General features: G+C 56.9%; 11 protein-coding genes across 11 annotated transcripts in view; 6 read left to right on the top strand and 5 right to left on the bottom strand.

Moving 5' to 3' along the window:
• Nucleotides 1-1101: 1101 nt before the first annotated feature.
• On the bottom strand, nucleotides 1102-2457 carry SODALDRAFT_363066 (isopenicillin n-CoA epimerase; the record flags this gene model as incomplete). The annotated part of the gene is made up of 2 exons (XM_028614526.1): nucleotides 1102-2207; nucleotides 2397-2457. 2 exons carry the CDS (start codon nucleotides 2455-2457, stop codon nucleotides 1102-1104), a joined length of 1167 nt encoding a protein of 388 aa, XP_028463063.1.
• A 1407-nt stretch (nucleotides 2458-3864) lies between these two features.
• On the top strand, nucleotides 3865-6083 carry SODALDRAFT_337322 (isopenicillin n-CoA synthetase; the record flags this gene model as incomplete). Its single annotated transcript, XM_028612670.1, has 6 exons — nucleotides 3865-3982; nucleotides 4068-4507; nucleotides 4686-4929; nucleotides 5003-5118; nucleotides 5205-5778; nucleotides 5809-6083. The coding sequence occupies 6 exons, from the start codon at nucleotides 3865-3867 to the stop codon at nucleotides 6081-6083; spliced, it is 1767 nt and encodes a 588-aa protein (XP_028463062.1).
• Nucleotides 6084-6573: 490 nt separating this feature from the next.
• On the top strand, nucleotides 6574-8929 carry SODALDRAFT_328573 (CefM protein). The gene is made up of 4 exons (XM_028610734.1): nucleotides 6574-6946; nucleotides 7109-7565; nucleotides 7674-8252; nucleotides 8392-8929. Exons 1-4 carry the CDS (start codon nucleotides 6786-6788, stop codon nucleotides 8644-8646), a joined length of 1452 nt encoding a protein of 483 aa, XP_028463061.1. The 5' UTR covers nucleotides 6574-6785; the 3' UTR covers nucleotides 8647-8929.
• A 19-nt stretch (nucleotides 8930-8948) lies between these two features.
• On the bottom strand, nucleotides 8949-11285 carry SODALDRAFT_283754 (MFS general substrate transporter; the record flags this gene model as incomplete). The annotated part of the gene is made up of 8 exons (XM_028608431.1): nucleotides 8949-9020; nucleotides 9096-9155; nucleotides 9207-9223; nucleotides 9306-9370; nucleotides 9445-9523; nucleotides 9612-10541; nucleotides 10662-10769; nucleotides 10886-11285. The coding sequence occupies 8 exons, from the start codon at nucleotides 11283-11285 to the stop codon at nucleotides 8949-8951; spliced, it is 1731 nt and encodes a 576-aa protein (XP_028463060.1).
• Nucleotides 11286-12006: 721 nt separating this feature from the next.
• SODALDRAFT_328570 (hypothetical protein) lies at nucleotides 12007-12464 on the bottom strand. The gene has a single exon (XM_028610733.1). The coding sequence runs from the start codon at nucleotides 12374-12376 to the stop codon at nucleotides 12101-12103; it is 276 nt and encodes a 91-aa protein (XP_028463059.1). The 5' UTR covers nucleotides 12377-12464; the 3' UTR covers nucleotides 12007-12100.
• Nucleotides 12465-13355: 891 nt separating this feature from the next.
• Nucleotides 13356-15555, top strand: SODALDRAFT_337319 (copper amine oxidase; the record flags this gene model as incomplete). Its single annotated transcript, XM_028612669.1, has 3 exons — nucleotides 13356-13403; nucleotides 13483-13902; nucleotides 14026-15555. 3 exons carry the CDS (start codon nucleotides 13356-13358, stop codon nucleotides 15553-15555), a joined length of 1998 nt encoding a protein of 665 aa, XP_028463058.1.
• A 307-nt stretch (nucleotides 15556-15862) lies between these two features.
• On the bottom strand, nucleotides 15863-16962 carry SODALDRAFT_363062 (hypothetical protein; the record flags this gene model as incomplete). The annotated part of the gene is made up of 2 exons (XM_028614525.1): nucleotides 15863-16236; nucleotides 16302-16962. 2 exons carry the CDS (start codon nucleotides 16960-16962, stop codon nucleotides 15863-15865), a joined length of 1035 nt encoding a protein of 344 aa, XP_028463057.1.
• A 44-nt stretch (nucleotides 16963-17006) lies between these two features.
• SODALDRAFT_363061 (hypothetical protein) lies at nucleotides 17007-21191 on the top strand (the record flags this gene model as incomplete). Its single annotated transcript, XM_028614524.1, has 7 exons — nucleotides 17007-17138; nucleotides 17619-17686; nucleotides 17710-17832; nucleotides 17924-17988; nucleotides 18061-18068; nucleotides 18325-20895; nucleotides 21000-21191. 7 exons carry the CDS (start codon nucleotides 17007-17009, stop codon nucleotides 21189-21191), a joined length of 3159 nt encoding a protein of 1052 aa, XP_028463056.1.
• Nucleotides 21192-21739: 548 nt separating this feature from the next.
• Nucleotides 21740-25547, bottom strand: SODALDRAFT_328566 (vacuolar protein sorting-associated protein 35). Its single transcript, XM_028610732.1, has 4 exons — nucleotides 25076-25547; nucleotides 22617-24930; nucleotides 22358-22504; nucleotides 21740-22276 (listed from the first exon to the last, which is right to left on the bottom strand). The coding sequence occupies exons 1-4, from the start codon at nucleotides 25210-25212 to the stop codon at nucleotides 22112-22114; spliced, it is 2763 nt and encodes a 920-aa protein (XP_028463055.1). The 5' UTR covers nucleotides 25213-25547; the 3' UTR covers nucleotides 21740-22111.
• Nucleotides 25548-25802: 255 nt separating this feature from the next.
• SODALDRAFT_59623 (hypothetical protein) lies at nucleotides 25803-27131 on the top strand. Its single transcript, XM_028615519.1, has one exon. It carries the CDS (start codon nucleotides 26133-26135, stop codon nucleotides 27015-27017), a length of 885 nt encoding a protein of 294 aa, XP_028463054.1. The 5' UTR covers nucleotides 25803-26132; the 3' UTR covers nucleotides 27018-27131.
• A 264-nt stretch (nucleotides 27132-27395) lies between these two features.
• SODALDRAFT_284099 (hypothetical protein) overlaps nucleotides 27396-27742 on the top strand; it is a gene marked incomplete at both ends in the record, with an annotated part of 583 nt that continues 236 nt past the window's right edge. Inside the window, one exon of the mRNA XM_028608444.1 lies at nucleotides 27396-27653. Within this exon, the coding sequence (XP_028463053.1) occupies nucleotides 27396-27653 (258 nt within the window). The remainder of the gene's footprint in view (nucleotides 27654-27742) is intronic.

The raw sequence follows: 27742 nt of genomic DNA, 5'->3' as shown, positions 1-27742 counted from the left end.
TTAACCTGCTAGGTTAGTATAGCATTGATCCCCTTTAGGTAGCTGTCGTATTGCGTTTATAGGATCTTCCAGCGCGCGATTTCGACGTCGTATGCTTTCTAGCTAACGTCCGTAAGGTCGAGATATTATATAGGCGTACGCTTAGGTGTTATAGAGAGGAAAGAACCGTAATCCGGTATTATAGGCTCCTCAGGGAACTAAGTCGGATCGACTGGGCGGAGAAACCTCCACACGTTATTATAGGTGGTAACCGATTCGTACAGGTGTCGCTAGAGCTCCTAATCCTTATAGGTTTTATACGTAATAGGGCTAAGATACGATATCTTAATAGTTATTTGTAGATTAACACGCTATATCGGCGTAGCTAGATAGCTTCTTAATTCGGTAGTAGTGGTAAAGGGTAGGTAAAATGGGTATATCTTCACTTAGCAAGTGAGACTCTTAATTATCAGATAAAGCGTAGTTAAAATCATGAATAAAAATAAGTCGAAATTAATTAAGGTAATTATGTATAATTTTTAACTGTCTTAGACTATCAGGGAAACGCTGCCACCGTATTTTATATAGTGCAGATTCTGTAAGCGTCCACCCGGATTATACTCTTGGCAATCCGGCCCATTACGTAACCGAAAAGACTGTGGTCTATTCGACAACGTGGGGTGAAGAAAAGGGGGGCAGCATAGATCGGGACGCGACTCACCTGGAATCGGCAAGATAGGCCGGATTTGACCATACACCCCTTTTCGCTATTATCCATACATACATGTAGGGAAAGAAGAGGAAGAAGAAAGAGAAATACTACCTTGGCTTTACCCGTCTGTTTTAATTTGTCCGTTTGTCTTCGGGATAACACTGCATAGCAGACCTCCTGAGTCGTAACCATCTCCTAAAAAAGGGGAAAAAAGGAAGAAAAAAAAAAGAAGAAAAGAACTTTGGTCTTCAACTTGACTGCCGAAAGCACCTAAAAACACAGCAATATATGAGTGCATATGCGACGACCATGTCTGATGCACGAATGGGTAGTGTCTCCCACACCGTATCTCACATCTCAGACTACTACTGCGAATCTGGTTGGTCCCCCCTTTACCCCCCTCCGGTTAGCTACAGCTTAGCCCTCATCCGAACGGCAATTCCACTTGCCGTCTTGGTGTAGTCGACTCCCTCCGCCCACCCGGTCCACTCAGACAACACCTCCTCCCCTCCGAAGCCATGCGCCAGAGTGCCTCCTGTCCAATCGCCCTGGCCATGTGGGATCGCCTTCCCGGGCGTGTGAGACATGTGAACGGGGAGACGCTGCAGGAACCCCTCCCGCTCCAGTTCAGCTTGGCCCAGTACCGGCGTTACGCATGCATCCAGGCCATCGAACACACCCTCCCATTCCTTCCGCGTCTTCTCCGCAAACTTGGCCCGCAACACGGATCGTAGCGCGGGCCACTGCGTCTTGTCCTCCCTGGGTGGCAAGGTCGCCGGATCGAGACCCAGCCCCCGCAACAGCGCGTCATAGAAACGAGGCTCCAGCGCCCCGACAGCGACGTATTCGTCCACGCCCGACTCGACGGACTGCGACTGCTTGGTCCTGTACGTGTCGTACCAGGGACACCCTCCATCCAGAACGTTCTCCCCGCGCGCGGCGTTCCAGAAGGCCGTCTTCGTCGCCAGCCGCGGCATCGTCGCCAGGTAAGCTGATCCATCCACCATGTTGGCCTCCACCACCTGGCCCGCGCCCCCCGCTGCTGCTGCCTGGCGCGCAACCAGCGCCATGAGGATGCCCAGCACGCACATGGCGCCCCCGCCGGCGAAGTCGCCCAGCAGGTTGGCGGGTGGGAGCGGGGTGTCGGCGGGGCGGCCCAGCATGGAGAGCACGCCGGATACGGCGAGGTAGTTGATGTCGTGGCCTGCCATGTCGCGATACTTGCCGTCTCGGCGGAACCCCGTGAGGCGGGCCACTACGAGTCGGGGGTTCCTTTTGAGGAGGACCTCGTGGGGCGATAGGCCCAGTCTTTCGAGGACGCCGGGGCGAAAGGGGTCGATGAGCACGTCGGCGCGGGCCAGCAGCTCGAGCAGGACATCTCGGGACGGAGGGTGCTTCAAGTCGAGACATAGGGATGACTTGTGTCTGGCTAAGACGTCGCCTTTCGGGGAGCGAGGCCCATCGATGCGGAGGACGGATGCGCCGTAATCGGCGAGGACAAGACCGCAGAAAGGGCCTATGCGAGGGTGTTAGACATTTTCGTTTTTGTCTTGTGTCTTGTTTCTTGAGACTTGATCCGTTTCTCTTTTCTCTTTTCTCTTTTCTCTTTTGTCACTCTTTTTTTAAATAAAAAAATGAAAAATTAAACAACATCCAACAATACTCAAAAATCAGAGAGAGAGAGAGAGAGCCAGAGAACACGAACCTGGCGCCAGGCCGGCGAGCTCCACGACACGTATGCCGGCCAAGGGAGGAGGCCGCGTCATGAGAGGAAATGAGAGGAAAATGAAAACTCGCCACCCAAGTCCCAAGATGACGTGAGAAGTCGATTTTCGTGACTACCACCGTACGGAAAAGAAGAACACTGAAACGACCAATCTGGTGGACTGCGGAGTGACTCCTTATTTTGATTGAGCGCGGGGGTTTTTTTTTTCTTCTTTTTCTCTTCTTTTTCTCTTCTTTTTCTCTTCTTTTTCTCTTCTTTTTCTCTTGTTTTCTTCTTCTTTTTTTTGTTACGTTGTACGTTGTAGTGTACAATGTACAATCACCGTCACGAGGCACCTCGTCCTAACTGGGTCCGACCTCGGTCCGAAGCGAGCCGACGCCACGTCGCGCCACGTTGCGACGGTCTCTATAAATCCCCGTGTTCCGCGTGGAGCACGGGTCGCTTAGCGGCCGGACCGTTTCCACCGTTGAAACATCAAATGCCATAAAATCAATGGACATGGGTTAATCGTTTGAACAGAAAAATGTACTACGTGTACGTGTACAGTACGTGTACGAGTTGTACACGTGTACACGTGGAGCATATAAGGACGATCACGGGATATCTGTCCAATGCAATGGCACTACTGTCACTGGATGCGGGTAGGAACTTATAGCCCCTGAGCACCAGTCCTTGGCCCTTCATTTGCCACGGCCCTAAACCCGATCAAGTCACGCTCGAGTCCATCTTTGCCTTCCTGTTGGGAAATGAAGAACCACCTGCTATTTGTAGCTAGGGGCTTCGGAAGGAAGCGAGGGAGGGTGCAGAAGACCAATTTAGGTATCCTCCTGGGCCCTAATTACAGGTTCAACGGGAGAGAACTTATCATACCGGTACTTCGTAATGACTGCCGAAGCCATGCATCTCCCATCGGTCCTGAACGCATGCATGATGCAACGTACATGTATGGCCGGCGGAGTCATTAATAAATCAACCGGCCACTGTCTGCGGATTGCAGTGTTCTGGACCTGCTTCTCTCGTACAGTGTAGTATCCCAGGGATCCGTCTGTGGAACAGGGCAGGGAACTTCTAACCTTCTAGACCGAGAATGGCATGGCCACATGGGCCAATAACCATTTTCATTTGTCCCAAGTCTTGTTTGCAATGAAACTTTGTAAACTGGCGGTCTGCCCTCCCGAGGACTCACCAGTATCTTTTCCCCGAGCCCCTAAACCACGTGCACCCAGGGGTTTGTAGCCCAACAGCCCCTAATCGTAGCCTGCTCAGTGCTGACCACCTGTACGTTGTACGGATTGGACTTACTGTTACTGGTCCAAGTAGAGGCTGGACCTTAGACGTCTGACCGTTGACGCTGAGCAACTCTGCTGTCCACCTCTAAGCTAGTGCATCGATAATCGACATGTCGCTGCCACTCGATACAATTCTACAAGGCATGCCTCAGGGGCTGATGGCCCTCGTCGGTATAGCCGCAGGGTCGGCATATCTAGATGCCAAATTTCACATCACCAAAGATCTCGACCAGCTATCGCGAGCCAAGCAGGGTGAGCGTAACTTTGCAAGGGCGGGTAAGGGGGTTTTCTTTTTCTTTTTCCTTTTTTTTCTTTTTTTCCCCCTTCTCCCTCCCCCCCCCCCCTTCTAACATACTCACAGTCGAACAAAAAAAGGCTTCCGGCTTCTTCCTCTTCGAAGCCGCCGCCCGCCGCCTCGGAAACGCGCCCTGTATATGGTCTCGCCAGGCCCAGTACACCTGGACGCAGACCTACGAGCGCGTGTGCCAGTACGGCCGCTACTTCCAGGCCCTAGGCGTCTCGCCCTCTCAGTATGTCGGCGTCTACCTGTACAACTCGCCCGAGCTGCTCTTCGTGTGGATGGGCCTCCTCTCCATCGGCGCCGCCCCGGCCCTGGTCAACTACAACCTGGCCTCGGATGCTTTGGTTCACTGTGTCCGTCTGGCGGGCACGTGGTTCCTCTTGTACGACGACGCCCAAGACTGCGTCTCGCGCATGGAAGCCGCCGATGCACAGCTAAGGGAGATCGGCGTCGAGACCATCAGGCTTTCGGGCTCTTTGAAGGCCGGCATTGCCGGGAACGTCCCCGAGAGGGCTCCGGTGGACTGCTTCGAACGGGACGTGGTGCTGCCTTTGGCTCTCATGTACACTAGGTAGGCGACCTCCTCTGGTCTCAACTTCTCATCCTCCTCAACTTCCTCACAACGGAACAATTAAATCTTTCTAACCGGTGGACAGCGGAACTACCGGACTGCCAAAGGCGTTCCCTCTGACTGTGGCTCGCAACTATCCCTCGGCGTCCCTGCTCCCAAAAACCTTTGGGCAGCGGCCAGGCCCAGATGGTGACCGGACCTATTATTGCATCCCTCTGTATCACGGCACCGGAGGGATCGCGGCGATGAACGATTTAATGAGTGGCATTTCCATTGCCGTGGCTCCGAAATTCTCACTGTCGCGGTTTTGGGATGATTGCATACAAAGCAAGTCAACTGTGTTTGTCTATGGTGCGTTTCTCCCCTTCCCGGTCTACCGGGGTGACTGTTATAGTCTATAGATAGGGGGACTGAGAAACAATAGTCGGGGAGCTGGTGCGCTATTTGCTCTCTGCCCCCCCTTCGCCAAACGACCGTAAACACCAGATTCGGCTCATTTGGGGAAACGGACTCGGTCCTGAGTTGTGGACCAAATTCCAGGTAAGGGAGGGGAAAAGAAGAAACGAAGAAAAGAAGGAAAAAAGGGGGAAATAACTTATACCTTACCCTGGGCTAATGATTGACAGGAACGCTTCGGCGTCTCGGACATTGGCGAATTCTACGCCAGCACCGAAGGCGTCCTCACGCTGGTAAAGCATTACCGGAGCCCCGGATTCGGCATCGGCGCCGTAGGCCACCACGGCTGGCTCCTCCGTCGAAAATTCCACAAGACGTACGTGCCGGTCCACATCGACCCAGACACGGGGGACGTCTGGCGGTCACCAAAGACCGGCTTCGCGAAGCGCGTGCCGTACGACCAAGGGGGCGAGATCCTCGTCAAGCTGCCGTCCCCCTCGGCCTGGGCCGGGTACTGGCAAGCCGAGGACGCGACGCAGAAGAAGCTGCTCAGGGACGTGTTCGAGAAGGGCGACGTCTACTTCCGGACGGGCGACGCGCTCCGCCGCGACGCCGACGGACACTGGCATTTCTTGGACCGGCTCGGCGACACGTACCGCTGGAAAGGGGAGAACGTGTCCACCACGGAGGTGGCGCAGGTGCTGGGCTCCGATGCGCGCGTCGCGGAGGCGAACGTTTACGGGGTGAAGATCCCAGGCCACGAGGGCAGGGCTGGATGCGTCGCTCTCGTTTGGAGGCAGGACGGTGGGACTGCGGGGACCGAGGGGACCGAAGGGTTGGCGGCTTTGCTGAGGTCCAAGCTGCCCCCCTACGCCGTGCCGGTCTTCCTTCGTGTCCGGGACGGTGGCGTCGGCGGCATGAGCACCGATAATCACAAGCATAGTAAGGTGCCCCTTAGGGAGGAAGGGGTTGACCCTCGGGCCAGGGGTACGAAGGTCCCAGGCGGGGAGCGAGATCTGTTCTTCTGGCTCCCCGCTGGGTCGTCCGAGTACGTCCCTTTCACGGAGAGTGATTGGGATATGTTGGGCCAGGCTCGTGCAAGGCTCTAGGAGTCTCCCGAGTCCGGAGTCTCTGGATTTGACGAGATAATGGAGATGCCTAGACTTAGAGTCCCTGGTTTTTACCCGCCGCGGCGGACCATGTGTATTACACGTACAGTTAGATTGCAGTATCCCCCAGCGCCCCGCCCCCCTGCCTGCGCCTTGATCCACCAGAATGCATATGTATGCGACCTTCCTAGTTGGGCATCGGGCATCCGGGAGTCGGCGGGCCGAATACGGGTCGGCAAACACGACACCCTTGCTCGATCTGCATCGTTACCCCTGTTAGCTCTCACCATTCTCGGCATCGATGGTTCCACTGCGTCGATCCGAGGAGATCCTATGATACACGCGTACGTGTACACCACTATGATGATACCTCACCGTGTTTCTACGTAGTCCTGGAGGTCTTGGGTCCCAGTGAGGTCGATCACATTCTTCATATCATCATGTTATCATCGATCGACCTAGCGATGTGGCCCCTTTCACCCACCCTACCCGAGACAGCGCACGCTCATCAGGAGAAGCCTTAGACTTTAGTACACTACTTCCTGGGGACTGCATCAACTGATCCGATTCTCGGAGGCTGTGGAATGCGTTGAGCACGCTGCACACATGCACATGTCCACATGTGCTTCTCCCTCTGTAGATGCCCCATGCTGGTTTGTTTCCCCCCATCACCCTGTCCAACCAGGAAATTTCGAGCCTGCCATGGCTAGCAAAACAGAGGATGTGGTTGCCTTGGGAGAGGGGGATGCTCGCGGCCACATTGTCGACTTTGATGGCCCTGGCGATCCGGAGATGGCCATCAACTGGGCCCCTAGGAGAAAGTGGCTGAACGTGTTAGTCCTGGCTGCCATGACCTTCATCTCGTGCGTTGCATTCCTTTCTTTTCTATTTTTCTTTTATGATTTTCTTTTCTAATTTTTATGTCATGTGTATTCCTGTATTTCATCCCCGGTACAGAGCACTGAGGCTATCCATCGTAATGGCATACACTCTCGTGCTCTCGTCTGGTAGTAACAGTCACTCAGCGCCCTCGGCTCATCCATCGCCGCCCCCGGCGTCAACCAGGCCATCGTCGACTTTGACAGCACCGACCAAGTGCTCAGCTCCCTCATCGTGAGCGTATACAATGTCGGCCTCGCCATCGGCCCGCTGATCGTGGCGCCCATGTCGGAGATGTACGGCCGCCTGTTGCCCTACCACGTCACCAACGTCCTCTTCACCCTCTTCACCGCCGGCTGCGCCCTCAGCCCCAACCTGCCGGCCCTCATCGTCTTCCGCATGCTGGCCGGCATGGAGGCCTCGGCCGTTCTGACCGTCGGCGGCGCCACCGTGGCCGACCTCTTCGTTCAAGAGGAGCGGGGCCGGGCCATGGCCATTTGGACCTTCGGTCCGCTGATGGGACCTGCTGTCGGTCCGGCTGTCGGTGGATATCTCACGGAGGCTATGGGATGGAGATGGGTGTTCTGGCTTGTGACCATTGCTGTGAGTATATCATCTTGACACACAAGGGAGAGAGAGAGAGAGAGAGGGGGGGGGGGAGAGAGAGGGAGAGAGGGAGAGAGCTAACAACACCCTTACACAATCGCATAGGCAGGCGTCTTTACCGTCATCTTCTTCCTCGTCGTACGCGAGACCTACCCCCCCGTCCTCCTCCAGCGCAAAGTTGACCGCCTGCGCCGCGAAACGGGAAACCCGCACCTCACGTCCGCCATGGCCGACACGTCAAGCCGACGAAGCCGTCTGACCCGTTCCATCCGCCGGCCGCTCGTCATGCTCTTCCGGTCCCCCATCGTCTTCCTCTTCTCCCTCTTCATTGCCGTCGTGTTCTCGTACCAGTTCCTCCTCTTCGTCACCATCCCGTCCGTCTTCGGCGGCACCTACGGCTTTTCCGTCGGCGAGACGGGGCTCGCCTACCTCGGCATCGCGACCGGCTTGCTCCTGGGTAATGCCGTGTTTGGCCATCTCGCCGATCGCCTGCTCACGGGGAAGGCGAAGCTGGCTGGGGTGACTGAACTGAAGCCCGAGTATCGCCTCCCCCTGATGATCCCCGCCGCGTTTTGTATCCCTGCCTGCTTTTTCATCTACGGCTGGACTACGCATTATGCGCTGCACTGGATTATCCCTATATTTGCGACGTCTCTTCTAGGGCTGGGGTTGAACATGTCACTGGTAAGTCCACATGCAGTCTTTACTATCCACATGCATCCTATTTGTCTTCCCTTCTCTGTCCTTCTCCCTTCCCCTCCCTGCCTCACTCCACCCTCCATTTGACGTACGCAAAGAGAAGACTCATCTTACACCTTAACAGATGACCATCCAAGTCTACTTGGTAGACGCCTACACGCTCTACGCAGCCTCTGCGCTGGCCGCTGCCACCGTCCTCCGATCCATCTTCGGCGCTTTTCTTCCCCTGGCCGGCCCGCCCCTCTACGAGGCCCTGGGGCTCGGCTGGGGAAACTCGACTCTCGGGTTCATTGCCATCGGCCTCATCCCAGTCCCTCTCCTTTTTATCCGATATGGCGAGGCAATCAGGACGAATCCTCGATACCAGCTGACCCTTTAGCATGAGGGGGTGCTAATGCCTATGGACACGAGCGAGATGTTATATCACAGTAGACCGTGCCTCCTGGACGCGAAGTAATGGATAGTTGAATACATGTATGCTTATCTGCGGTCTTTGGCATGAATAGATTAGAACTTTTGAATCTACCAGCGTCTCTCTGACCAGACGGAGATATCGGATACTCTGGGAGACAGTAGAATACCAGCAATGGATGGAGTCAGGCCGCGAGAACCGGCCCAAACCGGCTGGGCACGCCACAACAGCATTTATTATTCGTGAAGAAACAGAAAGGAACGGAAGTGCTAATGAGCAAAGCGGAAATCCTTCTTTGCGCTACCCTTATCCTTCGTTGTATCCAGGTAATGGATGCGCTCCTATTCAGTCATGGGTTAGCACTTATACACATCGAACAACAGAATAGGGGGGGGGGCTGGGGGGCCAAGACGTACATCTTCGGTCATGGCGTTCCACGCCCTCTCCCTCTTGCGGTTCGTGTAGATGTAGAACCCCTTGGCAATGAGGTAAACACACATATTCATGCAGCAGATGCCGATGAGAACGCGATTACCGCGACGGTCTGGCAAGTTCTTGTTAGTTATCGTCTATTCGGAATGTACCGTGTAACCACAGAAGCCAAGGTGCGGGCATAAGAGGCTCACATTTGGGCGCATCGTCTTCGCGGTAGATGTTGGAGTAGATGACGCGAGCCAGTTGAACCATCATGCTAGTTTAAGTGTTAGCACATCTCCAGTCAACGGGAGTAATAAGGGCTCGGTGTATAGGGAAAACGAAACGTACTTATACAGCGCGGCAGACACGGCCCTGGTGCGCACCGAGTTGGAGTTGCAGCTACCCCAAGCGACATGCATGGCATGAGCTATAAGAAGAAAACATGAAACGACAGTAGTTAGCAAAAAATTGAGGACAAGTAATCTCTGCTGCAGATCAAGTCGGAGGCCACTCACGAGACGGGTACGAGAGCAGAGTCGTCACGACAGCGTACTGAGCCCAAGGCCCAGCATTATCCGGCAAAACCGCCAGGGCCACGAGACTAGGGAGATACCAAAACTGCGTGAACAGGCCGAAAAGCGCCCGCTCATCCCAGATGGTAGACAGATACGTCATGACACACATAGACACCGCGCCGAGGAACTGGCAGGGGATACTCAGCAAATTGGCATCGAATGTGCCGAAGCCGAGGTTGCGGAGCGTCAGGGTCAGGTACTGGTCGGGCGGGCCGGCGGGGATCTCCCAAAGCAGACCGAAGATGTAGATAGGCCACAGCTCGTAGTCGGACAGCGAGCGGAGGAGCATGCGCAGGGTGATGGCCTGGCGGTTGTGCATGTCGCACTTGGACGGGTCGTCGCGCAGGATGCGGTTGACGAGGATCTTCTCCTCGCGCTCGTCGAACCAGCCCTTGGGGCGCCAGGGCCGTTTGGTCTGCGTGGGCGACGGCGCCATCATGAAGATGGACCAGATGCCGATGGAGAGCATGAAGATGCCTTCGATGAGGAAGAGCCAGCGCCAGCCTTCGTAGCCGAGGACGCCGCGCATGCGGAGGACGCCGAAGGCGATGATGGGGGCGATGATGTCGGTTACGCGGCGGACGCACCAGAAGAGCGCGAGCCGGAAGGGGAGCTCGTTGCCTTTGAAGAAGTAGGTGAGGTAGAGGACGACGTCGGGGATGAAGCCGCCTTGCAGGAGACCGAGGAGGGCGCGGGTGACGAGGAAGGAGGTTCGGCCGGTAAGGAAGAACTGGGCGCCGGAGATGATGCTCCACGAGCACATTATAAAGGGGATCCAGCGGTCGGGGCCGAGTTTCTTGCTGACCATCTGAGAAGGTAGCTCTGCGCACAGGAAAGACATTTGGTAGACGGTGTTTCCGAGGTTGTAATCTAGGAGAGTCCATTAGCAAGCCAGAGAGTACATGTAAAGAAGGGGACGGACGACTTGAAAAGGGGCTGAGGTTGAGTACATGTAGACTACATGTGAGGTTGAGATGTTTGCGTACTCACCATTAGTGGTCATGCCCAGGTCAGGGAGGAAGTTGTCGGTGTTGGCTTGAGAAAGATTGCCTCGTCCGAGGTCGAGTCCAAAGAAAGCGACGCAGGCCCAGACAGTAACTATAATATCAAATGAGTTGATCAGAATGCATGTGCCAGTCCACACAAGTGAACAACCAACGTAGCCCGTCGGTGCACATGTGGTTAAAGCATGAGGGTACGGTGGATTGACTCACTCTTGAGGTCCATCTTATTGATGAGCGGCAGCTCCTCCTTCCAAGTCCATCGGCAGGACGGATCGAAGCGATGGAGGTTCTCATAGTCGGGGTGAGGCTTGAAGTAGGCGGCTGCGGCCGGGTTGTCGTAAACAGACGGCTGTGTGGCGATGGCGTTGACATCAAAGTCCTTGTTCCCCTTACCGAAGAACTGGGTCAGGGGTAGGATGGGGATCTGTTGCTCCTTGAGCTCGCCGCGCTGTTCGAGTTCTTCCCGGTGCTGGCGGAGGATACGCTCGCGGGTTTCTTCGAGGTCCTCGTCCGACTCTGGCTTGGAGTTGGTGAAGATTTCCGATGCACCCTTGGCGTCCTTCTCGGGATTGTCCGAGAGAGGAGGGTGTTTCTTCTCGATGTCTGACATGGTGGGCAAGCTACCATGCGAGAAGCGAGGAAGAAAAGGGGGGAGAGGCGAAGAATGGGACCAGAAGAGTGGTGTTGAGTGGCGGGGAACCTGGGGTCGAGGTGAGAGAATCAAAGGACGGACTATGGGAAGAGAGGTTGTAGGACACCTTTCATACATATAGATCTGGACAGTCTACACTCTGGGGAAACGAGGAGGGAGCTTGGACCCCTCAGGGCCAGCCTGCCGGGGTCCTGGGTGCGCAACGATCACGACATTTGAGAAAGAAAAAGCTTTATAGGCCGTGGGAGGTGGCATTGGACGTTTAGAGTGCGCGGCTTGCATGCCGAGGCGCTTGGAGTGGACATGGCTTGCGCGGCAGGAGTTAGAACCGAAGGTACCGCCTTAGTAGGAGCACAAGAATGCCGGATGGGTCCCCGGCGGTCATTCATAATGTTAGACTGTTAGACACGCTGTGTTCGCTAATGTAGTCAGCTTGCCTTCTGAAAGGTGAACATGTCAAAGGGACTCGAGCGTTGGTTTCGTGCAGAAAGGATCAAGATAGACAACCAACTCCATACCCAAGCAGACCAAACCCCCAACTCGTGCTCTTATCACACCCATGCATACAACTGTCGAACCGGACTGAGCCGGGTTGTAGACGCTATACGGATATATTAGTCGATCTGTGACGGGGCAAGCCCCGAAGATAGGTAACCCTAATTCAACCTGCTTGGGTGTTAATTCTGTACATGCATGAAGCGTCTTTGTCAGGTCATCACTTCAGGGGTAATTAATACAATTATGCGGTCGACTGCCCACTCTGCGGCTACGGTTTAAAAGACCACAACGGGCGTCGCAGAAACCGGATAGAACTGGTAAAAGAACCACATCACCAGCTTAATGGACTGGGCATTGGACATTCTTGAGCGGTGACTCCATCTCCAGCTGATGACGAAGGAAATGGCGACACCCCATGGAAAAACAAGAAACGAATAATAAATGCGCAAATTACCAGGCCGTGGGGGACGAACAAGGGGGGGAACGGGCAGGATCATTACAAAAGGCTCAGTCCAGTCGAGGGTGGCCGAGGAATTCATCTCCCTCCCCATGCTTGAGTGCGGGCTGGTCGACCGAAAGGGGAGAAAACAGACGTTGTTGCTTGGAGTGGATGATGACGCGATATGCAGCGAGATGTCGTGCTCGCGTTACGGAGCAGTAGTAGTCGTTGAGGGCTGCAAACCGGCAGGTATTTAACCTGACGCCAAGCCTTGGGAACGGGAGCCAGGGTGTCTTGGCGATATCTTGGCTCTCTCACCTCGGGAGTGGCTGGGGATTTTTTGACAAACAGGCTCGACAATATTCCGCGCTCAGCTCTTCGTTTTCGCGTCAACGTGTGCTTCTTCTTCTCCTCTTCCTCTCCCCCCACAATTGCTTCGTACACAAATATTTGTCCGCTTGCTCCCACCGTTGTGGGGGAGAGGAACCCGGAAACAGACCTTTGGCTCAAAATAAGCTTAATCACTGACCGGTGAACCCCCCCAATGGTTGCTTTGACAAGCCATCGATCAATGAGAATCGGCCATCTGACCGGTCACCTCGTCCACGTCGCCGGCCCTTCCCGGTCTAACAGACGATAAGCCCGGCCTGTTCCGGTACGGACTGGGAGATGGCCGGAAGTTCACCTCGACTTTTAACCGAAGCGGCGTGTCTCTCGGAACCCCACTCTACCGATGTGTACATGTACCACGATGGGGGCCGGGATCCGAGAGCACCGATGGTCCGATGGTCCGATGCCGGTCCGCGTGCTAATGGAAGCCGCTAATAGCCGATCGGCTTCGGGCCGGATCTTGGGGCGATCTCGGCCCTAGGGGCACGTGGGAGCCCAAAACCCACATGAACCCCAACGGTTGCTTCTTCTACCGTTCCACTTGTACCTTTCAATTTGTACGTGATTAAACAGTTCAAAATTCAACCTCGCAACTCTTATCACACAGGCCCCAAGAGGAGGGGAGGTTGACAACTTGACCGACTCGGAGGATCGATTGATCAAGATATCAACTCCCCAGGACCCAGCCATCAACCTTCATCATGACCCCGCACCCTTTCGATCCCCTGCGTCCTGAAGAGATCAGCCTCGTAAGACCCCTCCCCCTTTCTCATTTCCGGTCATAAATATGTCTCTTGTCTAACCTCGAGTTAAAACATCCACATGCAGGCTGCTGAGATTGTGAAAACATGGACCGGAGACGATGTGGTGTTCAGGGCCATCACCCTCGCGGAACCTCCTAAGAAAGATATGGTCTCTTTCCTAGACATCGAGCGTGCAGGCCCAGGGGCACAGTCCCCTGCTCCACCCCCTCGGCAGGCCAGGGTCCAGCTCTTCCACGGCCGGGTACTTCACGAAGCCGTCGTCGACTTGGACCGCCGAGTCATTGTCGCGAAAGAGGCGCTGCATGGTCGACACTCCTACATCGACACAGGCTTCATGGAGAAGGCCGCCGAAGCTTGTCTCGCTGATCCGCGCGTTCAGGAGGAGATCGAGTCTCTGAACCTCCCCGAGGGTGCCACCGTTGTCGTTGAGCCGTGGGCATACGCCACGGACGGGGTGAAGGATATGAAGGACCGCTGGACCATGGTGCGTTTGGATGCATGTGGGAACGGTCACACCTTGTGTTTCCTCTCTCTCTCCCTGTCTCTCTTCCCCCCAGCCCCCCTTTTCACATCTTTCTTCGTTCTTTCTGACACGAGACGATCGTAGGGATGGTTCTATTTGCGACTCTCCGACAACCCGGATGCCAACTACTACGCCTACCCCCTCGATATTTGTGCCGAAATCTCCCCAACTCTCCAGGTCACCAGTGTCTACCGCCTCCCCTCGGGAGCAAACGACAAGACGCACTCCCGGCGAAACGAATTCGACCGTCGCCGCATCCACACCACCAGCGAATATCACCCGGACCTCGTCGACGACCGGAGGACAACCACCCGGCCCTACCACGTGTCACAACCAGAAGGCCCATCGTTCACCACGGAAGGCAACCTCATCCGCTGGGAGAAATGGACGATGCGCATCGGCTTCAACTACCGCGAGGGCATGACCCTGCACGACGTCCGGTACGACGGCCGGAGCCTCTACTACCGGCTCTCCCTCTCGGAAATGTTCGTCCCCTACTCGGACCCCCGCGCGCCCTACCCGCGCAAGGCCGCCTTCGATCTCGGCAACGACGGCGCCGGCATCAACGCCAACAACCTAGCCCTGGGCTGCGACTGCCTGGGCCACATCAAGTATTTCGACGGCTGGCTGACAGCCGCGTCGGGGACGCCGGTCCGCATGCCCAACGTCATATGCTGCCACGAGGCGGACGACGGCATCTTATGGAAACACACCAACTTCCGCACCGGCAACGCCGTCGTCACGCGGTCCCGCGTGCTCGTGCTGCAGACCATCGTCACCGTCAGCAACTACGAGTACATCTTCCTCTTCTACTTCCAGCAGGACGCCTCGCTCTTCTACGAGGTCCGCGCCACGGGGATCATGTCCACCGTGCCCGTCGACGTCGGCGACTCGGCAGTCCCCTACGGCGTCAACGTCGCCCCCGGCGCCATGGCCCCCGGCCACCAGCACCTCTTCTGCCTGCGCGTCGACCCGGCCGTCGGCGGCCACGCCAACAACTCCCTCGTGGTCGAGGAATCCCACCCCCTGCCGCCGGACGAAGCCGCGAACCCGTTCGCCATGGGCTTCGCGACTCGTTCCCGGACCGTCGAGGCCGAAGCGGGTCTCGATCTCGACTTTGCCTCGAACCGCACCTTCAAGGTCGTCAACGAGGCGCGGCGGAACCCCGTCACGGGGACGCCCATCGGCGTCAAGCTCCTTCCCTGCTACAGCCAGATGTTGCTCGCGCATCCGTCGTCCTACCATGCCCGCCGGGCGGAGTACGCGACGCACGCCGTGTGGGTGACGCGGTACCGCGACGACGAGCTGTTCCCGGCCGGCCGGCATACCATGCAGTCGCTCGGCGGGGAGGGCATCGCCTCATGGATTCAGGAGAGGGCGCGGAAGGGGGACGGGGAAGAGAGTGCAGTGCGAGACCGGGATATCGTGCTGTGGCATACGTTTGGGTCGACGCATAACCCGCGTATCGAGGATTGGCCCGTTATGCCTTGTGAGAAGATGGTTGTTGGGCTTAAGCCGGTGAACTTTTTCACTGCAAATCCCGGCTTGGACGTCCCCATTTCCACACAGGAGAGGAGTTGCAGTGTGCTAGTCGAGGGGAGGAGGCCCGAGTAGGAGCCATCATGGTCAGGCCGAGGAAAAGGCCGAGCTATAAGGTACACCTGGAAGGGCTCCCCCTATCGTATGAAGCTCTGCAAGGAATATTCCCCTATTCACAACATTGAACCACACTAAATTCCATCGATATCATAACAGAACGAACATGCTAGCACCCTTGTACGACCTAGTAAGGCTGTTTTAACACCAGTGACCCCTTAGTAGCGTCTGTCCGCTCTGGTATGACAGATAACTATCGCCAGTACGGATGCGCGGGCGTGGCCGTGGTTCCATTTAACGTGCTTTCGACCTTTTAAGGGGCTGTTTAGCTCAAAAGGAGCAAGTCGTGGATAAGAAGGAGCTGACATACCGCTGTCTTCATGTTTGCAATGAGATTGGGCGAACCGGAAAAAAGGCTGTGGTAAGAATTAAGTTTTTTGGTATACTCGTCTGACTGCGTCAGGGAATGGATAAACGCCTGTAGATCAGAAACAGATAGAGGCCATTCCCGCGCCGGTACGGAGAGTAGAGATTTTCCTGCTTTGTGTTCCTTCGCTGCTCTCATCATCAGTCCGTACAAGTAGGTGTACTCGGCGCGGCAATCAGCGAGGTAGTTCGCCGCCAAGAGTTTGTCCGCTGTATCATTCCAACACCCGAGAATATATTGCACAAGTTCTTCTCTGCGCTTGCGGATAGTGTCTGCAGCGCGTTAGGAATGGGAGGGGGATTGCGCTCATGGTGCGGCTGGAGAGACACAGACATACCTGCTGCGGTTTCGGGCTTGAGGTATTTGTAAGACAGCAAGTTACAGCCTTGGCCGTCCTCCATCACAACCTCGCCGGCAGCATTCAGATGGCTTTTTATGGCCCATTCGCGCACCAACGAGGCGAAACGCTGGGTGGCACCCAACTCGCGCGCCACAAGTAGTAGTCTGGGGTCGTTGGCGTTGGGTTCTGTATCGACATTCTGGTACCACCCATCAGACCATGGCTTGATGACAGCCGACATGTCATATTTGTGGGTGAGGGCCAAAACATCGTACAATGCGGCCAAAGAGAGTCGGCGCGGGACGAGATTGAACCTTCCGTGAACGATGTTGAGGATGTCCCGGAAGGGTTTCGGGTCGTCTTCGGGGAGATCGATGACCCATTCGTTGTCCTTGTCGGGCGAAGCCGAGGACTGGTTGGCCCTCGACTCGGCGAAAGGACCATAGGTCAGCACACGCAGCACAGGCGAGGCTCGCGCCAAAGACCGGGAGCAGACGACGAAGTCTTGGACAGCAGACCCAAGCTCAGCGCCACATCTCAAACGGAGGTCGCCAAGTGGGTCAAAGACTGTTGTTTGCATTCCAGCTTCATCCATGACAGTGTCGCCAGCGTGGTTGTCCCCGTCCGCTACGGAGGCTCGGGAGCGCGTGCCGACCATGTTGGCCGCTTTGGCAACGTCGATTATAGATATAGAAGCATGCGATGGCATCAGGCGTCTCTGCAGAGCGAAGCTTCCCCACGAGGTCCGAGGGTGTGAGTGACGAGGTTTCTCCGTTGGCTTTTCAGGAAAGCATAAAAAACGACAAGGCCGACAAGGCCTATAAACGCGATGCTGTATGAATAGAGATGAATAACGTGGTCGGTGGAAGGTTGTTGATTGAGGGGAAAATTAAGGGTTAACTGGTGATAGTATCATAAGGGCCTTACTAGGGAGCCAGTACAGATGACTATTTTGCCAGTAAAACGGTGGGGCCCGCTAAGCATGATATGCATTGGCGGGCCCCACCGTTTTACTGGCAAAATAGTCATCTGTACTGGCTCCCTAGTAAGGCCCTATCATAATAGGCAGTGGAAGGAGTTGCACGCTGTGGCGTGCTGGACTTCCACCTAACGGAGGGTTACATCAAGGAGGTCGTTGGGTACAGCCGCAGGACACATCGTACATGGCCGGCGACCTCCGCTACTTGGCACGGGCCACTCCGCACCCATAGCGTAGTATAAATAGCGCCCTAGACTTGTACCCTCAAGTCTAGAAGAATGGGACATGGACAATTCCGCGGTACCTTGACCCGATTGTTCTGACAATTCGCATAGTTTCTTAGCCCGAGGGCAGGTGACAGGTCACATGACCTCTCCAACGATGACCAAGAACGACAATCTACGTGTGACAATGTCGATACCTGAGCGATGTAGACAATGTAGACAAGGCGAAACATGGCATCCAAATCTCGGAACACTCCTTGAGCAGTTGCCAGTCTTTCTTGGCTCTCAAACACTTCTCCTTCGAGCTAGCGGTCGGGAACTTGAGGTGATGGTTGGAGAAGTAACTCCGCAATCTCCACCCGGTACATGACTAATCAGAATCATGACTAAGCTCTTCCCCGGACAAAGTGACAAAGTGGGGCGGACCCCCAGGGACACGCAACTTCCGCAACCTCCAGATCCAACATCGAATCCTGCATCTGTGCGGGATCCTCGACTTCATTTCGCTCCTTCCATATTATTCCCCCCCCAACTCCAAGAAAACGAACCCCAGGCCGCTTTGTGACGCTTCGTCAATGTCTGCTTTACCTTTACCGGGTTGGATGGGTACTTCTGTTGCCGTTCTCTTATAGATTTTCTTCCGACAATCATTGTTGCCTCTGAGGATTTTCCCTAATCTTTTTCCCCCCCTATTTCCTTTACCCTCTCCCAGCAAGCGATTCTACATTCTTTAAGTATCAATTCCCGACCTACGTCTTGTCATTTCATGAATGTCGCCCCTTGACATCTGTGCTTTTCCTCCACCCGACGACCACAGACCTTGGCGAGCCGTCTCGCCATGCCTACCGACCGCGATCATCGGTACGATGCCGTGCCACCCATCCCGACCTACGAAGAAGCCATCGCCGATGCCCACGATCCATCACCACACGAGACCGAATCACAATCCTTATTAACCTCCCGTAATCATGGTGCGCCGTCCTCCTCGCGCCGCCCGAACGGCTACCGCCCCCCCACGGTCGAGAGCGACGACGAAGACGGCCTTTTCGAGAGCGACGATGACGGAGGCCACGAGACCGCTTACGTGCGGCGGGAGATGCAAGAGCTGGACATAGGAGAGCCAGACCACGGTTCGAGAACGTCGTTATGGGGCAAACGGATACCCTTCTCGCTATCGCTGCCTCGCTGGAAATGGTCCTGGCGCTGGCGCCTACCTCGCCTGAGGCCGACCATCGTGCTCCCCTCGGGACCACCTACGACGACGACGACGACGACGACCCCGAGCTCGACCCAAGGGAACGAGAGTAGCACAGAAAACAACACATCGCGGCGGTGGCGGTTCCCCTGGCCCAGGTTCCAGGGCGCGTCCCGCAAGCAGGTGATCCTCCTACTGGTCCGCATCTTCGCCGTCTTCGTCATCCTGTCCTTCCTCTACCTCGTCTTCGTCAGCGATGTCTTTTCGAGAATGGCGAGGCGGATGGGCACCGGTTTCCGATTCGATCCCGAGGACGTGCGGTCGTGGGTGCAAGGTCACGTCGACCCGGCGAGCATGGCCACCACCGTCAAGCACTTCACCAGCTACGCCCACCTCGCCGGTACCGAGGGCGATTATTCCCTGGCCTCGGACATGGAACACATGCTGACCAGGACCGGGCTGGACACCGTGCACGTCGACGAGTACTACGTGTACCTGAACTACCCCAAAAAGGACGGACGCGCCGTCCAGATCCTCGACAAAGACGGGAAGGCTTCCTGGACGGCCAAGCTGGAAGAGCACGCGAGGGCGGAGCAAGTCGCCGGTCGACAGACATACGCTTTCCACGGTCATTCCAAGGCGGGCGACGTCAAGGGCCCGTTGGTCTACGCCAACTACGGATCGCGGCAGGATTTCCAAGAGCTCAAGGAGAGGGGCATCAAGACGGAGGGCGCCATCGCCCTGGTGCGGCACTACGGCTCCCAGACCGACCCGGCGCTCAAGGTCAGGGCCGCCGAGCTGGCCGGCTTCGCGGGCTGCCTCATCTACAGCGATCCGCTCGACGAAGGCTCCGACCTGGACGACGTGGCCCCCGATGGCCGATACATGCCCAAGGACGGCGTGCAGCGGAACTCGGTCAGCCTGACAAACTGGGTCCTCGGCGACGTCTTGACCCCCGGCTGGGAAAGCAAGGACGGTCTGCCGCGCATGAAGGTCGACCAGTCCCCCGGTCTGAACCACATCCCGAGTCTGCCCCTGTCCTGGGGCGATGCGCAAGTTCTCCTGAAGCACCTCAAGGGCCACGGCAAGAAGGTCCCCGATGCGTGGAAGGGCGGCGTCCCCGACGTCTCGGAGTGGTGGACCGGCGACGCCGGGTCCTCGTCCTCGCCCGTCGTCCGCCTCAAGAACGAGCAGGACGAGGTGGAAAAGCAGCCCATCTGGAACGTCTACGGGAAGATCGAAGGCGTGGAGCAGACGGAAAAGTCCGTCATCGTCGGCAACCAGCGCGACGCCTGGGGCTTCGGCGCCACCGACCCCCACAGCGGCACCGCCGTCATGCTCGAGGTGGCCCGCATCCTCGGCATCCTCCTCGGCAAGGGCTGGCGACCCCTGCGGTCCATCGAGTTCATGTCGTGGGACGGCGGGGCCTACAACCTCGTCGGCTCGACCGAATTCGTCGAAGCCAACCTCGACGCCCTGCGCCGCAACGCCTACGCCTACGTCAACCTCGAGGCCGCCGTCGCCGGCACCCACTTCCACGCCGCCGGCTCGCCCGTCTTCCGCCAGACCCTGCACCGCGTCCTGGACCGCGTCCACGACCCGGTCCGCAACGAGTCGCTGCGCCACCTCTGGGAGGAGCGGCGGGGCCAAGTCGAAACCCCGGCCGCGGCGGGGGACTTCGCCGCCTTCCAGGACATGGCCGGCACGAGTTCCATCGACCTCAGCTTCCGCGGCCCGCCGCGCTACCCGGGCCACTCCAACTACGACACCTACGACTGGGCCAAGCGCGTCGGCGACCCGTCCTTCGTCTACCACGGCCTCATGGCCGAGGTCGTCGCCCTGCTGGTGCTTGAGCTGGCCGACCGGCCGATCCTGCCCTTCGACCTGGTCGGGTACGCCGACCGCCTCGACGGCTGGGTCGAGGACCTCGTCGCCTGGGCGAAGGGCAAGGTCAAGGCCACGGCCGAGGACGCGGGCGGGGAGGAGAAGTTCGCGCTCGACCAGCTGAGCATTGCGGTCCACGAGATCAAGTCGGCGGCCAAGACCTACTCGACCTGGGAGCACGCCTGGGACAGCATGGTCATATCCAGCGGCGGGTGGGAGTCGGCCTCCTTGAACAGCCAGCGCCTCAACTACAACGATAGGATGGCGCTTTTCGAGACGGCCTTGTTGGATTTGGAAAAGGATGGCGGGGTAATCCTTTCTCTCCCTCTCCCCCTCCCTCTCCCTCTCACGCCCGACGCTGCCCGTTCTTTCGCAAGATTTGCTAATTCTTTTCTTTTCTTTTCTTTTCTTAGATCCCCAACCGCACACAGTTCAAACACGTCGTCTTCGGCCCCCGAGAATGGGCGGGCTACAACACCACCTTCCCCGCCATCCGCGACGCCATTGAGGGAGGCGACTGGGATCTTGCGAACAAGATCGTTCTCAAGACTGCCAGCCTTCTCCGGGATGCGGCGAGAGTGCTCATCGACACTGAGGACATATGAGCGCCGCTCCAGCCGTGAAGGCCAGGCAACAAGGGAGGGGGAGACATGATGAGGGATTGTACGTCGAGAAGAGGATGCAATTACATGCGCTGATGAGCGAGCATGATACTACGTCGACCGGTATACTCGACCGGCATTCTTTTTATTTTCCTTTTAAAATTCTCTTTTTTATATATCCTCTCCGGGGTTTTTCTCTTCCCTTGACATTCCATTATTCACGGGGACACCAGGCTATTACCTCTCTCGCGTGTACTGGCGTCCTTGCCCTACCATGAACAGCGAGGGAGGAAGAGAAAGTCAAGGTCTTATAAGGCCATGCCCCGAACTCGGAGAAACCAAATATGACTGGAGGCGATTTTGCGATGGATACGCGGCCTCTCTTTCTCTGAATCTCCATTCGCGAGGCATTGCAACGGAGTTTTAGAAACCTCATGTATATTTCTTCCTTTTATTTCTTTTGTTCGATTCTCGACTTGATTCATGCAACTCACAACCTCGTCTGATAGTCCGGCTGCAGTGTCCTCACGTCGCGATTCAAGAAGAGGTAAATAAAAATCGGTCGCTTTACTAGGAATCAGCTGCATAAAGTCTGTACATGAGTTTACAATGCGATGCGCTGGGCATCGATCAACCTTTGCCCTGGCTGTCCCTGCCCCGTGTCGTCGGGTGACGGAACAGAAGAAAAAGAAAAGAAGAAAACAATAAAACAAAATCTAGGGACAAGTGAATTAAGGACGGATATCTCCTCCTCCTAACGTCCTCTCTCTCTTCCTCTCTCGTTCGGTCTCTGCCTCTGTCTGTAGGTCTGCAAATGCGGTCGTCGTCCCAAATCAAAGTCCCCTTCACTCACAGCATCATTCTCAACCTCTCACGGCACCAGCCACATGATGCTGGTGCTCACGCATGACAGGCCGGACGCTCTATTTAGGGTAAAGCACGACGCCTTCGTACTGCCGACTCCGAATGTTCTCGAGCGTCGAGTGGAAATGGCGCTTGCTATTCTCGACCGACGCCGAGTCCTGCTGATTACCGGCCAGGTTGGAGTGGATGAGCTCGATGAGGCCGTTGAGGTATTTCGTCGTGACCTTTTTCCACTGGTTAGCCGTCTGCGTAAGAAGCTTACTGAAAGAAGGAAGAAAAAAAGAAGAAGAAAAAAAGGGACTCACAGCCTCGTTCTGCTGGTCAAAATAGTATACGTAGCGGTCCAGAATCTCGACAAAGAGCTCAATGGACGCCGCCGTCTCCATGCACGAGTCGGCTACACGGAGGGCTCGCTGGAGACACTCGAGAACGCGCTTTCCATCGCGGTAGAGCTAGAAGGAGATGTGGTGAGCATGCTGTGATTGATGAGGGAAAAACAAGAAGAAAGGGACCAAAAAAAGGGGGGGGGGAAGGGAAAAAAAGGAAGAAAAAAAGGAAACGCACCTCCGTCTCTTCAGTCTCCCCATTAGCAGCAAGAGGCATCGCCCACCACAAATGGCTCGCGAGGTAGACAGCGCGACACTGATCCGGCTTCCTCAACAGCTTGCTCCCGTGCTGCGCGCACTTGGTGATGAGAGTGTCGTAATTCTCCTTGCCAAAGTGGCGCGTCTGGTGGAGCGCCGAAGCGATGACGCAGACGGCCTGGAACTGCGCCTTGGAATCCGACACGGACTCCTCGTACACGGTGAAGGCCTGGGCGAAAAACTCGTACGCCACCTCCTCGAACCCCGTCTGGTCCGCCGTCTGCCCGGAGGCGCAGAAGAGCCGGAGGGCCAGGTCGGCGGCGCCGGGCCCGCCGACACGGGCGTAGAGCGCGCTGATGGCCGAGTGCATGAACTTGTACAGCGCGTTGCTCTGGGTTTCCCAGTTGTCCTCGTAGTGTTCTCGCGCCTTGAAGCGCCGCGCCAGCTTCATGCACGCCGTGACGAGGGGCGACGTGGTCGTGCGGATCCGCTCGTTGCCCTCCGAGTAGGCCTTGCGCGTCATCTGGAGCAGTTTGAGCTGCGTGTCGTTGTCCTTGCCGTCGATGAGGTGAATGATCCGCGCCAGCCAGCCTTGCTCTTCGATGGTCTCGTCCGTCTCGATGGGCCTCCGCTGCGTGACGCCGGGGTAGTTGGTCGGTGGTTGGGAGCCCTCCCGGATGAGGACCTTGAGAACCTCGAGCACGTTCTCGAGCTGCGTCGGCGTCGATATCCTCGTCCGGTTTCGCAGGAGGTTCCGCGCCACCTCGCCGGCAACGGCCCGGCGGGTCGGGTAGGGCTGGGACTGGAAGAGCGGGACGTAGGCGGGGAGGGAGAGGGCGGTGAAGAGCGAGACATAGCGCTTGACGGGGGCTTGGAGGAGGGCCAGCAGGCTCTGCTGCGACGCGGGCGAGTGGAGGTCGGCGTTGTTGGCGTTGTCCCGGACCTTGGAGGCGGCGTACTCGAGGATCTGGTTGACAAAGTCGAGCCGGTCGGGGTAGATGTTGAGGGCCAAGTTGGTCAGGGAATGCAGCAAGGCCATGGTGTCTGGCACGGGAAGGTGTTGCACTTCGACCAGGTTTTTGACCTGGCTGAAGAAGATCTCGTAGAGCTGGACGTCTTGCGGGATGCCCTTCTGTGCCGTCTTCTCTTCCTTTTTCTCCTCGGTCGCGGCAGACTCGGACCCATTCGCCGTAGTAGTCGTGTCGGGCTGTGCCTTTGATGCGTCGTCGGACTCGCCAGCCGTCGCCGATTGCCCTGATTGTGTGACCTGATCCTCCTCACCTCTGCGCCCGTCCTTGTCCTCGCCGGGGTGGTGTTGGTGTCCTTCGCCGTTGGCACCGGACGGGTGCGGGTCGCTGGTATCATCCGCTTGGGCGTCGTCGTCCGTCGGCGGCTCGGGGGCAGGTTGCTCGGATGCTTCTTCTGCCTTGAGCTTGACCTGCTCGAGCAGCTTGGCCAAGGCCTCCCTCTCGATTCTTTCCCTGTCCTCGTCGGCGCCATTGTTGGCAGCTTCCCTCTCGGCATAGTCCGACAGCCTATCCATCAGGCCGATGACGATGGCCTTCACGTTGACGTGGGGGTTCAGGCGCGACACAGCGCCGAGGAACTGGTCGAGCGTGTGGAGATGGAACTCGTCGGGGAACACCTGGGTGATGACCTCGAGCAGGTACTCCTGCGCGAGCACATCGCGGCACTGCACGACCTGCTCGAGGAGCGGGCCGAGGATGCTGGTCTTGTAGGTCTCGAGGTCGACGAGCTGGCTGAGGCGGACGATGTTGCTGCCCACGAGGAGCTGGAGCTCCTTCCGCTCCTTGATCCTCTGCTCTCTCTCGCGGGAGTGGCCTTGGTGTTGCAGGCGCACCCAGAGCTTGTTCATCTCGACGAAGTTGGTGAGGATGAAGTTGATCGAGTCGGACAGGTTGCCCTCGGGACCGTCGCCGTCGCCGGTGGGTAGGTAGTCCCTGGCCTGGCCGGATAGGTAATATCGGAGAAAGAGGCCACGAACGGGATGCTGGACGCCGCGGCTCATGTCCATCATATCCTTCATGAGTTCCTTCACCGGGGCATCTTCGATGGACATGTAGGCGGTGCCGACGGTGATCATGAGATAGAGACGAGGGATGATGTTTCCGGCATATTGGACGAGTTCGTAGAGGTCTGCTAGGTGGTTTACCGGGTGATTCTCGCGGAGGTGGACGGAGAGGTAGCGTAGGGCATCGAACACCGCCATGTAGAGCTCGTAGTATTGTTTCGGGCCAAGGCTGCTGGTGCGGAGCTCGGAGACGAGTGTAGAGCTGTGGAAAGTCGCGAGAATACGGGTCAGCTTATGGAGGGATTGGGTTCTAAGAAAGCACAGCAGACACAGACACGGGAACTGTATGGGGTTTTTGCAGTGTGCGTTGAAGAATTCAGTGTCACGGGAAGAAGGGGACGACGCACCAGCACTTCAGAGCATCCATCAGTTTACCCGGGGTGTCGAGACATCGCCGCATGAGAGCCGTCTGCTGGCGGACGGCAATCAGCGCATCTTCCAGCAGACGGGCCTGGTCCTCCGGCGGCGCGGGTGTCGCAGACATGGCCGTGACGCGTCGAGAGGCCAGCTGGGCGTTCTAGGGAGGAGGGGGGGAAGTGGTTGCTGCGGGAAGCTCAGGTTGGCGGTAGAGGTAGAGGCAGAGGTAGAGGTAGAGGTAGAGGGGAGGAAGCAGTAATCAAGCAAACGGGCATGGAGAACGGGGGACGGCCCCGGAAATAGGTCAGAGGGGCAATTGGTTCGGAGGTAAGCAACTCTCAGATGAAAAGTGCCTGGCTAGGCGTTGCGAACGGGTCTGGGTAAGCTCGAGGATGGCGATGGATGGTGTTGGAAGGGCTGGACCAAGGGTATCACGTAGGAAGGTGTGGGGCTTTGCCTGCTTGTTGCTTTGATGGAGATGGATGGAGACGCATGGAGACGGGGGGTGCGTGCTCTCCCCACGCCGCAAGTCGGGGGATGACGTTTGATTGGCCCGATTGAAGTCACGTGGTGATACTGTGTGCGTCTGACTAAGGGATGTACACCGATACCCCGTGCAGTCACGAGAGCAAGGTACCTTACTAATTAGGTACTAATTTCTCCGTACTCCTACGATGCGACATTGGGCTCTGTGAACTGACATCTTACCAGCAGTACCACGCTTCCAGAGCATAAGAGGGTTATGAAGGGAGAATGGAGATTATTTCGATTTGCCTGGGGATGATACGTCCTAGTTGCCTGGAACTCTTTGGTTGTTAATCCATGGCAGTCTTGGGTGAGTGAGCCAAGGGGGGCAACTACACGTGCTCCGTACCATCGATCTACTCTCTAAGTGTCGATCCGTAAGGGCATATTGGAACGGGGGAACGGGGTTCAATGGTAGCTGCGTCTTGTCCACTGCATGAGTGACCACTGGGGTTTTTTTTTCCTTTACTTTGTTCTCTCTCCATCTCCCCAAGGACTCACCATTACAGCCTAACATCGAACATGGCGGAAAAGTCCCCATTGCCGCCGCTGTTGCGCATTCCGCTCGATATTCGCATGCTCATTTACGAATACCTACTCGATGACTGCGGCAACCGGAATCTCGAAATACGTCATCTGCCTCTAGGACAGGGGCAACAAATAGCACGGTCCAAAAAACGACGCTCCTCCTACCGTATCATTGAGCCCTCCCTCCGCAGACGATGCTATTACATGACCTACGCCCTCGCGTGCAACGCCGAGATGCACACGGCCTTCATGGCCACAAACCGTCTCCTCCACTCCGAAGCCTCGTGGTTCCTGTACGGCCGGCACACTTTCAGCTTCGACACGGACATCGAAGCCGTTGATCCGTTTCTCGGCGACCTGACGCCACCCACTCGTGAACTGGTCCGTTCCATCGCTGTGCGCAAGCAGAGCGCCGTCCGCTGGCCCGGCAGCGGCAGTGATCCGATCGACTGGTCCCATATGTGCCGGCACCTCCAGGACGACCTCCCGAATCTCAGGCATCTACGCATCACCGTCGAAGGAGACCTCCCGCCGCCGCCCGCCCTTGATTCTCACCGGGAGTCTGTGCCGTCATGGAAGCCAGAGCCACCGCGACCCCTGGAAGTCTCCGACTTCCGCCTCCTGTGTCACATCAAGCACGACAGCGTCTCTTGGATCCGCGATTTGGCCGGGTTCCACAACAAGTCCAAGGGACTCGGAATGCTCGAGGTGGTGGCCGATGTACGGCCCACCTCTGTCGCTGCAGAGACGACGGAGGCTATCGTACACGCCGCCTTGTCGCTTTGCATCGAGACGGCCTTTGTCGAGTTTCTGAGATCTGACCTAAGACTTCCTGCGGTCTGTGTCCCGTCGACATGGCGAAGGGGTGGAAGATGGTGATGGATGATGGGAGGGCATGATTGACGTCAGAGCCAAGTCATCATCCCTCATCCCTTTCGGGAACCCTCCCGGGCCGCCTCCCCTCCTCTCCCATCGTCACCACATGCAGCTGCCCACGCATACATAAGGTACACAGTAACACAACAAACACCATACGATTCTACGACACCACCGAACGGTTCCAACGGCCTTCCCGTTTGTACATGTAGAAATCACGAGGTCCATGGTATGAAGGTATATCATCGGGCAACCTACCGGTCATTTTTGCCAGCACCCAGCCTCGCTGGCCCTAGACGTCTCCAGCATCTCACCGGTGCCACCACCGCGACGACTTGGCAACAGGCCCAAATATCTTCTTCCTCCCACGGAACGATGCCGATGCCACTGATGAAAGGCCGTTGCGCGTGCGACGAAGTGCAGTACACCGTATCGCTCGGCTCGGCCGACGAAGCGCGGACGTCGCTCTGCCACTGCTCGAGCTGCAAACGCGCCTTCGGCACCGACCACGGGCTCACCACCAAGGTGCCGGTCGAGTCGTACTCCTACACCAAGGGCGTGCCGAGGCAATACACGCAGGATAACGGTGTGGTGCGCGAGTTTTGTCGGACTTGCGGCACCTTCCTTTGCGAGTATGGGGTCAGTTCTTGACATGACACGGTCTTTCCTTTTTTTTTTTTTTTTTTTTTTTTTTTTCCGTGTTGAGCACCGGCTAAGGTATCTTTCAA

This window comes from Sodiomyces alkalinus, assembly GCF_003711515.1.
Source record: "Sodiomyces alkalinus F11 unplaced genomic scaffold SODALscaffold_11, whole genome shotgun sequence".
NCBI classification, from domain to species: domain Eukaryota; kingdom Fungi; phylum Ascomycota; class Sordariomycetes; order Glomerellales; family Plectosphaerellaceae; genus Sodiomyces; species Sodiomyces alkalinus.
Note: the sequence above shows the minus strand (reverse complement) of the source record. Positions and strands in the feature narration are given on the sequence as shown.

What these genes read in the sequence shown, in the direction of transcription:
- SODALDRAFT_328573 (XM_028610734.1), top strand. Translation starts at nt 6,786, where the DNA reads ATGGCTAGCAAAACAGAGGATGTGGTTGCCTTGGGAGAGGGGGATGCT. An exon ending in GCTGCCATGACCTTCATCTC is followed by an intron (nt 6,947 to 7,108) that starts GTGCGTTGCATT and finishes ACAGTCACTCAG; the next exon opens with CGCCCTCGGCTCATCCATCG. An exon ending in TGGGGTTGAACATGTCACTG is followed by an intron (nt 8,253 to 8,391) that starts GTAAGTCCACAT and finishes ACACCTTAACAG; the next exon opens with ATGACCATCCAAGTCTACTT.
- SODALDRAFT_328570 (XM_028610733.1), bottom strand. Translation starts at nt 12,376, where the DNA reads ATGGGGAGGGAGATGAATTCCTCGGCCACCCTCGACTGGACTGAGCCT.
- SODALDRAFT_328566 (XM_028610732.1), bottom strand. Translation starts at nt 25,212, where the DNA reads ATGTCTGCGACACCCGCGCCGCCGGAGGACCAGGCCCGTCTGCTGGAA. An exon ending in ATGGATGCTCTGAAGTGCTG is followed by an intron (nt 24,931 to 25,075) that starts GTGCGTCGTCCC and finishes GACTTTCCACAG; the next exon opens with CTCTACACTCGTCTCCGAGC. An exon ending in TTGACCAGCAGAACGAGGCT is followed by an intron (nt 22,277 to 22,357) that starts GTGAGTCCCTTT and finishes CAGTGGAAAAAG; the next exon opens with GTCACGACGAAATACCTCAA.
- SODALDRAFT_59623 (XM_028615519.1), top strand. Translation starts at nt 26,133, where the DNA reads ATGGCGGAAAAGTCCCCATTGCCGCCGCTGTTGCGCATTCCGCTCGAT.